The sequence below is a fragment of the Mobula hypostoma genome, chromosome 20 (assembly GCF_963921235.1).
Source record: "Mobula hypostoma chromosome 20, sMobHyp1.1, whole genome shotgun sequence".
Lineage (NCBI taxonomy): Eukaryota > Metazoa > Chordata > Chondrichthyes > Myliobatiformes > Myliobatidae > Mobula > Mobula hypostoma.
In genome coordinates, this window is record NC_086116.1 from 12,873,045 (window position 1) to 12,885,727 (window position 12,683).

Here is a 12,683-nt window from a genome sequence, read left to right on the forward strand (position 1 = left end):
ACACAGTAGTACACATAACACACACATCACATGATAACTTATGGAAATAAGGATAAAATCTACAAATGAATCACACATCAATACAAACTAAGGTGCAATAATATTAAATATTGTAAGGTACGGAACAATAACAGTTCAAATACAATGCAGCAGAGAGTTCAGAAGCCTAATGGGCTGGCCGAAGAAACTGTTTCTCATCTGATCATTCTTGTTTTTATGCAGCATAGCCTCCTGCCTGAAGGGAGAAAGTCAGAGGATGTTGGCTAGATGGGTGGGATCCTTAATAATATTAGGAGCTTTGTGTATGCAGCGCTCCTGATAAATGGCCCCAATGGCTGGAGACCCCCATGTTCCTCTCAGCTGTTCTTACAGTCCTTTGTGGGGACTTCTGGTCCGATGCTCGACTGCTCCAATACCAGATGGAGTTGCAGGCTCTCAATGTTTTTTTCATTTGAAGACTTCACTTTGCTCTAACCTTATCATCTGTTTTTTCTAAAGAAGTAGTTTAGTTGTCTATCACCAACTTACCATGAGTTATTCTGTCCACCTCCAAAGAATCTATCTTTTTTTCTTTCAATCTCTGCTGTCACACATGGTGATGGTAATTTTCACTTTAAAGCTCCATAAAAATTCTCATGTCCATGTGCAAATTCTCACCCATATAATTCCCAAACTATTATCCCCAACTTATCTCTTAACCTTACCAAGTCCTGAATATGTTGGGAGGCACAAAAGACTGGATGCGGGATTCTGGAACAACACACAAGACGGAGAAGGAACCCTGCTAGTCAGGTAGCATTTATAGAGGGAAAGAGATAGTTGATGTTTCAGATCGAAGGGTTGTGACCTGAATGTTATCTAGTAATACACATCATTTCCATTTGCAAGTCTCTCTACTCAGGTTTATTTCACCACACAGTGACAACAAGGTAGCACTACATTTTTAAAACTTCTTCAAAGACGCTGCAGCTCAAATATGTTAATCTACAGCACTTTACAACATTCATCCTTTATCACAAGATCACAAGACAAAGGAGCAGAAGTAGGCCATTTGGCCCATCGAGTCTGCTCCGCAGCTCCCCCATGAGCTAAACTATTCACCCATCTAGTTCCAATTTCCGGCTTTTTCCCCATATCCCTTGATACCCTGACTAATTAGATACCTGTCAATCTCCTCCTTAAACACCCTCAATGATCGGGCCTCCACAGCCATATGTGGCAACGAATTCCACAAATCCACGACCCTCTGGCTAAAAAAATTTCTCCTCATCTCTGTTTTAACTGGGTACCCTCTAATTCTAAGACTATGGCCTCTTGTCCTGGACTCACCCACCAAGGGAAACAACCTTTCCACATCTACTCTGTCCAACCCTTTCAACATTCGAAACGTTTCTATGAGATCCCCTCTCATTCTTCTATACTCTAATGAATACAATCCAAGAGCCGACAGACGCTTCTCATATGTTAGCCCCTGCATTCCAGGAATCATCCTCGTAAATCTTCTCTGAACTCTCTCCAACATCAGTATATCCTTTCTAAGATAGGGGGCCCAAAACTGCACACAGTATTCCAAATGAGGTCTCACTAATGCCCCATAGAGCCTCATCAACACCTCCTTACTCTTATACACTATTCCTCTTGAAATGAATGCCAACACAGCATTCGCTTTCCTTACCGCTAATCCAATTTGGTGGTTAACCTTTAGGGTATCCTGCACGAGGACCCCCAAGTCCCCTTGCACTTCCGATTTTTGAATTTTCTCCCCATCTAAATAATAATCTGCCCGATTATTTTTTCTTCCGAAATGTACAACCGTACATTTGTCAACGTTGTATCTCATCTGCCATTTCTTCGCCCACTCTCCTAAACTGACTAAGTCTCTCTGCAACCTTTCCGCTTCTTCAACATTTCCTGCTCCTCCACCTATCTTGGTGTCATCCGCAAACTTGGCCACAAAACCATTTAATCCATAATCCAAATCATCGATATACATCGTAAAAAGAAGCAGCCCCAACACCGACCCCTGCGGAACACCACTAGTAACCGGCAACCAATGAGAATAGGATCCCTTTATTCCCACTCTTTGCTTTCTGCCTATCAGCCAATGCTCCACCCATTTCAATATCTTTCCTATAATTCCATGGGCTCTCATCTTATTAAGCAGCCTCATATGTGGCACCTTATCGAAAGCCTTTTGAAAATCCAAATACACAACATCCACAGCCTCTCCCTTGTCAATCTTATTCGAGATTACCTCAAAAAATTCCAATAGGTTGGTGAGGCAGGATCTTCCCTTCACGAAACCACGCTGGCTTCGGCCTATCTTGTCATGCACCTCGAGGTATTTCATAACCTCGTCCTTGAGGATTGACTCCAATATCTTTCCAATCACCGATGTCAGACTAATAGGTCTGTAATTTTCTTTTTGCTGCCTCCTTCCTTTCTTAAATAGCTGAACTATATTTGCGACCTTCCAGTCCTCCGGAACCATGCCAGAGTCTATTGATTCCTGGAAGATCATTTCCAATGCTTCCACAATCTCCAAAGCCACCTCCTTCAGAACCCTTGGGTGCACCTCATCCGGGCCGGGAGACTTATCTATTCTTAGTCCACTTAGCTTCCCTAGCACTTTCTCTCTAGTTATCTTGACTGTACCTAATTCTATTCCCTGATACCTCTGGCTATCAGGTATATTGCTCATGTCTTCCACTGTGAAGACTGATGCAAAATACTCATGCAGTTCCTCTGCCATCTCTTTGTTATCCATTATAATTACTCCAGCATCATTTTCAATCGGTCCCATATCTACCCTTGTCACTCTTTTACTCTTCATATATTTAAAAAAACTCTTAGTATCCTTTTTTATGTTAATCGCCAACTTGCTTTCGTATTTCATCTTTTCTTTCCTAATGACTTTCTCAGTTTCTTTCTGTAAGTTTTTAAAGGTCTTCCAGTCCTCATTTTTCCCACTAATTTTTGCTTCCTTGTACGCCGTTTCTTTTGCCTTTATTTTTGCCTTAACCTCTCTCGTTAGCCACATTTGTGCCATTTTTCCATTCATGATTTTCTTTTTTCTTGGAATATATTTTTCCTGCATTTTCCTTATTTCTTGTAGGAATTTCATCCAATTCTGCTCTGCCGTCCCTCCATTTAGTTTACTTTCTCTCTCTCATACCACTGTAATTTCCCCTGTTCCACTGAAATATCGATACACCTGATACCAGCTTCTCTTTTCAAATTTGAAACTGAACTCAATCATATTATGATCACTACTTCCAAGAGGTTCCTTTACTTCCAGCTCCCTAATCGCCTCAGTTTCGTTACACAGCACCCAATCCAAAACAGCCGGTCCCCTGGTGGGCTTCTGGACAAGTTGCTCCAAAAAGCCATCCTGTAGGAATTCTACAAACTCCCATACCTTTTAACCTGCAGCTATATTATTATTTACCAGATTTAAATAATGTTTGCTATGCTCTGGCCAATGTGTCAACAGAAATGGTTTCTATTTATCCACAATGCCCAATGATACCATAAACTCCAAAGTCCTTCAAATAAAGGATGTCACTTGATAAGTAATAAATATTTAGCCTGGTAAGAATGCACATAGCCTTGAAAGCGCCAAAGTTTTAGCTATCCTTGAAACACTTCTTTACTGAAAGGATAGTAGGAGTCAATATTTTGACCCCTACATTGAGATTACATTAAATATTATTTTAATTTCTGGGATTGATATAAATTGTATCAAGGAGAAAATCAGAACAAATTTGGATTTCTTTCTACAACAAAATTAAATGAAGTTACACAATAATATTGAAAAAAATACTACACAGTTGGTTCAAGAATATTACATTCATCTCAGATGTGAAGTCAATTCCCTTATTAAAGGGTGAATAAATATTATTCTTTTTCCCTTGGATACTTGAAAGCTAAAGGAATACTGAGTCATTTATTTATTTACACTTTGTAATACATTTATATACAAGACTTTTCCATTACTTTGAGACATCCCACAGCATTTTTATCGCCAACAAGTGCAGCCACTCTTGTGTTCTAACAATCAATATGTACACTGATTGGTCTATAAACAGTAATAAAATTATGACTGATCATCTATTTTTTGAGAAAAGTATTGACCAGGACACCAGGAAAATTTTTGATTACTGTTTTTACATAGTACTACATCATCTTTCACAACACTTGAGATATGCCAGAATGTTGATTTCATGTTTCACAGAAATGTCACATTTTGACATGCAGAGCTCCTTCAGAACACTCTGAAGTACAGGCCAAGGTCTATATGGGCAGGTTTCTGGATAAGAACTTGAAAATATAAAAGGTGAAGGCCACAGTTGTCAGCTAGCTTAATACATTCTGAAACCAAACTGTTCACTCAATAAGCACTACTGCCCCTGTATTATTATTTGAGAAAATTATGCTGTATATGGATTGTTCGGCAACCAGAATGACACACATGGAATCAACTGTTCGGAGCATGCAAACCAAATTGTTAAATCGCCTCAATATTGCTCCGTGTGAATTCCAGAATTTTCATTTACTAGCAGTTTTCTGTAGAGGGCAGTAACAGCAGTTTTAAAATTTATGGAGTACATATATTTTACAAAGATCTAAGAATTATCTCTATTTACTTGATAATTTAACATTGTAAACAATAACCACCTTAAAAGTGATTACTCAGTAGTCTGATTAAGTGTTTTAAGTGATACCTCATATCACTGTCTTCAATTCACTTCATTATGGCAAAATGAAATCCAGGACTGACTTGAGTTCCAGTAAAGTCATAAGTTACTGTATATTCCAAACTATTATTATATGAGGGTACTATCCTGCAGCGCGGTGTACTCTGACACTCTTGTTTCAACGCAAGATTTACCTGACTATAATTCACTGTAAAATTGTTACTAATACCATAAAGGATTTAGTTATTCATTCAATTATATCTTGAGAAACTTTAATGACAACAAATTGGCAGCTATACTTTCCACATAACAGTAATATAATTTATTGCACCAAAATGTTTTTTTTATTACATCAGAAGAATATCACATATACTTAACGTACATAGATAACTGGACAGACTTCCTTTCCTGAAGAACAAGAATACAAGGAAATAGGAATAAGAGTGGGAGTACAACTCGGCCATCTGGCCCCTAAAGCCTGCCCTGCCATTCAATATGATCTTTGATAACCTACTCCCACTGCTGCTCTGTGAAGCGTTTATACGTTCTCCCCATAACCAAGTGGGTAACCTCCAGGTGCTCCAGTTTCCTCCCACGTTTCAAAGATGCACGGTTAGGGTTCATGAATTCTGAGCATGCTATTTTGGCGTCAGAAGCGTGGCAACACTTACGGGCTGTCCCCAGCACAATCTTCGGACTATATTGGTCATTGACACAAAATGATGCATTTCACTGTATGTTTCAATGTGACAAATAAAGCTAATCTTTATCTCTCTACTTCTGTGCCAGTTTCCCTTAGTCCTCAATCCCAGTGCTCTCAAAATAGCACTTTTTAAAAAATACCTCCAGTTATCTGGCCTCCACTACTCTCTGGGTTGGAAAATTCCCGAGATTCACCACTCTCTGCAAATCATTGTTCACCTCAGTTTTAAATGACCCACCCCCTACTGTAACATCAGTAAATAAAATGGGAGTGGTGGTTTCTGGTAGTTTGTTGACCATCACTAATGATACAAGCAGATTTTTCCAGATTTATTCCATTTAAATTCCTCAGCTACCAAACTCTGAACTCCAGGTCGTCTCCATTAGCTTCACCACCATACTCCAAAGTTCTACTAATACTCCAAGGAATGTTTTGATCTATTGTGAAATTCTGCAATCAGTGTATTGATTAAGTAAACAAGCTAATTAATGGGCAAAGGTTCAGCAATGCGGAAAGTAAAAATGTCATGTTCTACACCATTTTTGCCTTTTATTCAAATCTTAAATATCCAATTGCCTACTCGTATAAATAATCAAGAGTAATGTATTTTGAGAATACAGCAAAACAAAAATCGACTGTTTTCTATCATGGTACATTACAAAGGTCCAATTGGCACTTGCTGTTCAATACGTTTACAGCTGCCTCCAAAGTTTTCACAGGCTTTTGAACAGAGGCTTGTTCTAATCTGGAATCTGATCCAATATGACATCCTCTGCAGGGGATCTGTGGAGTTGCAGTACAGATAATATGAGACTTTCAGCCTGATTTAAGTGTCATTAGGACATGTGGTCTAACACAGGAAATATGAACCGAGATCTATACATTAAATTTAAATCATGTCAAAATGAGGATTGTGAAAGAAAGCAACACACGTCAAAGTTGCTGGTGAATGCAGCAGGCCAGGCAGCATCTCTAGGAAGAGGTACAGTTGACGTTTCAGGCTGAGACCCTTCGTCAGTACTTGGCCTGAAACATCGACTGTACCTCTTCCTAGAGATGCTGCCTGGCCTGCTGCGTTCACCAGCAACTTTGATGTGTGTTGCTTGAATTTCCAGCATCTGCAGAATTCCTGTTGATTGTGAAAGAAAAATTAGATGAAAAAGAATTTTAAGTTCTGACACTCATACCTGACTATTACATTGTCTTAGGGACAGATAAGTTATCTGAAGTATTAATGCCTGAATAATATTAAAAGTTCATACATATGGCCTATTTTTGTTCTGCCATATTTAATGGATAATTTTAACATATTCATGATCTGGCATAGATTTCAATGCCGGGTCCATCTGAAAGGAAACATTACAGAGCAATGAGGAACAGATAACTCAAGACTATAATTTCCAGATTTTGCATTTAATCACATATAAGCGTACATTAGAAATTACAGTCTTTGTTCATTATTGCTGTTAGAACAGATAGCCTTACCATTATTCTGAGAAATAAATAGGGGTCAGTTGAGATGAGATGTTATTTGATAGAAACAACACTCAGGGTGGTCTTTTGTATTTTCTTTACTACATTGAAAACTTTTATAGCCTGTTACTTAATTTAAATTAATGTACACTTCAACTGTAGGTACTGGGAAATAAAACTGAGGTACTCTGCTGCAAAGCACTTAATGCAAGTATGCAGAATACTTAAGGACCCAACAATTACGGGTATTTAAAAACTCTGCAAAAACAAACACCACTCAGCAAATTTATTTTCATTCCTAACCAACCAATACACCCCACGTATTTGTGCACCAGAAATGTTCCAATATTTCTTCAACCTACCCATTTGATCAAAACAACATAAGCCTCAGAAGTCAGAGGGTATTCGGTCCCTTACACCTACTCCCTACTCCACCAAATGAGCTTATGATTGGTCTTTTATCACAGATCCATTTTTCTATACCAATCAAATCTTAATGTGTCTTAAACATACTTAGTATCTAAGCCTCCAAAGTGATCTTTGGTAGAGAACTCCAAAATCTCAATCCTGAACTGATGATGCTCATTTCAAGCCTGTACCAAATAGCCCAGCTTGTGGGACTACACTGTTAAGAATAATTTTGTATGTTACACTGAGAACATTCCTCATTATCTCTAACCAGACAGGCCCTATGCTTTAATCTATCCTCCCAGGACTCACTGTATTCCTTCTACTGCAAGCATATCTATTCTTTGTTATTAGATGCTATCAAATAATATTCCATGTAAAATCTCACTAGGACCCTATATAATATCAATTAGTTATGACTGCACTCATATTTAAAAGTGTGGGCACATGGCCAAGTGGTTAAGGCAATCAACTAGCGATCTGAAGGTCCTGAGTTCGAGCCCCAGCCGAGGTAGCGTGTTGTGTCCTTGAGCAAGGCACTTAATCACATAGTGCTCTGCGACGACACTGTTGCCAAGCTGTATGGGTCCTAATGCCCTTCCCTTGGACAACATCGGTGTCGTGGAGAGGGGAGATTTGCAGCATGGGCAACTGCTGGTCTTCCATACAACCTTGCCCAGGCCTGCGCCCTGGAGAGTGAAGACTTTCCAGGCACAGATCCATGATCTCGCAAGACTAACGGATGCCTTTACATATTTAAAAATAAAAGGTGATATTCCGTTTGCTTGTCATATCTGCACATTAATTTTACTGACACGCCTGTCACTCTGGCCATCATTTAATCTATCAATATTTAGAAAATAATCTCTTTAAAAAGGAAATAGATGATAACACACTTCATAACATTATGTTCCATCCTCTGTGTGCTTACCTTGATATCTAGCCTTTCTATGACCCCTGAAGCCTCTCTTCGTCCTCCCCAGAATCTATACTCTCATATATAAGCAACTGTTTTGGATATGTTGCTCTTGGTCATCTCATTTAAATTACTGATATAGATTGTAAACAGCTGGAATCCCTAAACCAAACCATGTGGCACCACATGGGTAATCAGTCTCCCAACCTCAAAATGACCAGTTTATTCATGAACGCAGACACGAGGAAATCTGCAGTTGCTGGAAATTCAAGCAACACACACAAAAAATGCTGGTGAACACAGCAGGCCAGGCAGCATATATAGGAAGAGGTACAGTCGACGTTTCGGGCTGGGACCCTTCCAGCCTGGCCTGCTGCTGCATTCACCAGCATTTTCTGAATTTATTCATGAGTTTCCTTCATATTCTAACCTTTCCATCAGCCATTCAATGAAAATACATTTTACATCCTAAATAAGTCCTTCTAGAATGAGTTTCATTGCTCTCACTGCATCTTTCTGTCCATTCAAATTGGCACAGTCTGTCAGATAATATTATGTATGGAACTTCAGCTCTTGAAATGAATATTATTTTACAATCTCCCATTAACAGCTAACTAGTAGTTCTGAAAGAGTGAATGAAATCCATTACAAATCATCTGATACATTTCCTCCAAACATAATATATTTTGCCTTCATTTCATAAATTTAAACTTAATAAACCTCTAACATTTTAACTAATAACTAATAAACACTGTAATTTAACATATTTTGGAAGTAGTGATATTTAAACTTCCACATGAAGCTGTTCTACTGTGTAAGTAGCACATTAATTACATACACGTTCAGAATGCATAAGAACAATGATCAAAATTATCCACAGCAAATCTTAGCAGTATGCAGACCCATCATAATGCAGATTTCCACCCTTCAATTATGGGTTCACCTTGCACTCATCATATTGTTCATTGTAAAACTACATTAGCACATTAAATCTCTATTACTTTTCTGATAGGGAAGTGACAACCTCCATGAACAAAAGGACGCAAGCAGTGTATCTAAAGGAATAAGTTCACCAAGGGAGTGTGCTTTCATGAAAATCAAAAAAACTGCAGACGCAGGAAATCTGAAGCAAAAACATAATGCTGTCAACCCTCAGTGGGTCAGACAGCATCTCTAGAATGAGAAACAGAGATAATGTTTCACGTACATTGTCAGGGCTGACAATGAGTCTTTGCCTTGAATTGTTAACTCTTTTTCTCTTTCCATTGATATTGCCTGACCTGCTGAGGATCTGAAGCATACTCTATGTGTACTTCCATAGCCAGATATTCTATCTGCAGCGCCATTAGCACAAACAACTTCTGCCATATATTCTAAAGCACACTTCATCTAACCCCACCGGTACAGGCACTAACTGATGACAAAGAAACAATTTTAGATGGCTACACTTAGGATCTTAAGACTTCAAGCACATTACAAATCATTGCTAATACACAGCAATGCTGAGTTCTACAAAGAAACACAAAATTTCGAATATTATAATGGAAACATTTACCAGGGTCTCAAAATGTTCAACCTTCAAGGCAGAAATAAGCACTGCCGCCAGCCACATTTAGTTTTGAATTTAACGTATAGTAACAACATAATAATGGTGAAGAAGTAGTTCAAGAATTATTGTGAACTTCACTCTTGTTAGAACTGTCTTGTTAGCCTATCCAGCTACAATGTTCAAAAGTAGTCATAAACGTGATAGAAAAAAAAGAAAAATATTGCATCTATTTGATTTTAAGCAAGGTGCATGTCTTCTAGCTAACCCGAATATATCAGCTAATCAGCTTTTCCTGGAAGGACTTTGCCTTAAGTACACTGATTCAAACTACAGTCATTTTATTCCAATAAAACGAAGGAAGAAACAGGTAAAACTTTTCTTTACGTTCTGCTATTAGAATATCCTAATCCGACACGTCATCGTTTGTAAATAAACACGAGAAACCTCGCAGAGGGTAACGACTCACAGCATTTTTAAATTTCGGATGACGTTCAGACGTAACATTTTAATCAGAGCGTCGCTGGAGCCTATGTCGAAATCTACAGGCGCGACACACCCACCCCACGCAAAATGCGAAATCCACATTGAGCAACTTTAATTCGAATTTAACGCAAGAAAATTGGTATCCGCAGCTAACCAGCACTTGAAACAGAGCGCCGCACAAGAGTTAGTAATCAGATTCAGCACGAATCTACTCATTGTATTATAAGTCTTGGGTTTACTCACTTAATGTAATACCTCGCCCCTTCGAAGGTGTATCCTTCTTCCCAACCGGTTGGTAGATCTGTCCGAAAATAGGAAGCCTTAGCAACTCAAACAATGAGTATCCCTTTGACCCCCTCCCCACCACTGACCCTGACTCAGGCACAAAGCTGCAGCGTGGTAAAGAACTGGACAAATACACGGTGTTCCCACATTCTGTTGAGCCGAGAGCATTCACCAACATATACCGCCCGCCTAGAGCTCAGGACAGGTTAGTGGGGCTCTGGGAAGCACAACAAACTGAAGACAAACGACTACCTCGCACTGACAGAGTACGCATACTCAGCCACCGCTAACTGGTGCGGGAAAGGTGCAATCACCCAAAATCCATCCCAATTCAGGGAGTTCCGGTCCAGGGTCTCATTGTCACCTAATCCTGGTAGTCAGTATCCGCAGACTCTTGTGCCACATCCAACAAAGGGCCCCGACCAGGAGCCACACTCTTACCCAGGGTACCCGATCAGAACCCACTCTCTCACCCAGGGATCCCCGATCAGAACCTACACTCTCACCCAGGGAGCCCCGACCAGGAGCCACACAATCACCCAGGGGACCCCAATCAGAACCCATACTCTATCCCAGGGATCCCTGATCAAAACCTACACTCTCACCCAGGGGTCCCCAGACAGGAGTCACACTCCCACACAAGAGCCCTCGATCAGAACCTACACTCTCACCCAGGGATCCCAGATCAGAACCTACACTCTCACCCTGGGAACCTCGATCAGAACCCACACTCTCACCCAGGGATCCCCGATCAGAACCCACACTCTCACCCAGGGATCCCCGATCAGAACCCACACTCTCACCCAGGGATCCCCGATCAGAACCTACACTTCCACCCAGAGGCCCCCTGATCAGGACCTACACTCCCTCCCAAGGGTTCCCTGATCAGGACCCACACTCCCACCAAAAGGGCCCCCCGATCAGGACCCACACTCATGCGTCCCTTGTCAGAACAAGCCCAGCACTTTGGGCGACCTGGTTTCCCGCCCCCACTACGGTCCCAGCTGGGAATAGAGAAAGGTGTCGAGGGCGGGACGGGCTCTCCGTACCTGCCGTCTTGCGGTGCCCGCTGATGACGGCCTCGCCTGTCGCTGGATGCAGCCAGGTTGTTCGCTGTGCTTCCTCACTGGGGGAGAGAAACACACATATAAACACCGCGGGTCAATGGCAGACTCAAGGGGCGGCCACCCCCTCCCTTCCTCTTCTCTCCTCTCCCCTCCCCGCCGCTCCGCCCCGCACTCACTCGATGAAGAAGACGCGCCCGTCCCGGGTAACACCGTGAGACCAGGACCCCGGCAGCCGGAGCCACTCGGACTTGCAGTCCGCCATATCTGGAGCCGGGGAGGTCCCTGCGCACTCCCGACGCCTGTGACTCCTCCCCGTCGTGTCCGCACGCTCCAGTGGCCGGCGCGCGCCCCGACCAGGTAGTGACCGCTGCGCACGAGCGTCGCCCGGGCAGGCGCCCGAGGTGAGGGGGAAGATTCCTCCGGATCGAGCTGGGGGCGGGGTGCATAGGACGGGGAACGGGTTCGCACTCGCTATGTGCTTGCATGCGCTCGCGACCGCGGTGCGTTGCCGGGACAACAATGGACCGCGCCGACCTGGGGCACGTTCACTGCCCCCTCCTGGGGTCAGGGCGCTCTCCTGGAGCTGGCCAAGATACTGTATAGTCCCGCGGAACTGAAGTTAACCCTCAGTCCTGGCGGACACTTTCTTTTCGGTAACTTCTGTTCTTTCTGGCCAGAAGGCAACCTTTATACATTGTGCCATCAGCTTTAGGTAAGGCCACACTTTTGGTGGGTAACCCTCATGCAATTGTGGTCCAGCTCTGTACAGAACAACTTGCTATAGATTAACTCTACCCACTTCGCCCCTAACTCCTGTGGCATCCTCCCACAGTAACACAGTGTGTCCCAGAGATATAAGAGAGACTGCAGATGCTAGAAACTTGGATCAACCTGCACAAAATGCTGGAGGAACTCAACAGGTGAGGCAGCATCTGGGGAAGAAAATGAATAGTCAAATTTTTGGGCTAAGACACTCAATCAGGGTAGTCCTAGTTCAGGGTATGACCACCCCTAGGAGATAAACCATATGAATAGGATATTGTCACTTTGGAAACCCTACCAACTGTGCCCCCAATTCAGGGTAGGACTACCTCCTATGGGT

At 41.9% G+C, this 12,683-nt stretch overlaps 1 protein-coding gene across 10 annotated transcripts in view; it reads right to left on the reverse strand.

Annotated features, from left to right (window-relative positions):
* The window catches only part of plekha5 (pleckstrin homology domain containing, family A member 5), a 299,971-nt gene extending 287,924 nt beyond the window's left edge, over positions 1 to 12,047 (reverse strand). For 3 of the 10 annotated variants that reach the window (XR_010021087.1, XM_063072410.1, XM_063072411.1), the window contains exons 1-3: positions 11,758 to 12,047; positions 11,564 to 11,640; positions 10,473 to 10,530 (exon numbers count right to left, since the gene is read on the reverse strand). Coding sequence is in view for 9 of the 10 variants with exons in the window: in XM_063072410.1 (XP_062928480.1) it covers positions 10,473 to 10,530; positions 11,564 to 11,640; positions 11,758 to 11,843 (221 nt within the window). In the remaining variant the exon portion in view is untranslated. The remainder of the gene's footprint in view (positions 1 to 10,472; positions 10,531 to 11,563; positions 11,641 to 11,757) is intronic. The other 7 variants (XM_063072405.1, XM_063072403.1, XM_063072408.1 and 4 more) reach the window with 5 other exon arrangements.
* Positions 12,048 to 12,683: the final 636 nt, after the last annotated feature.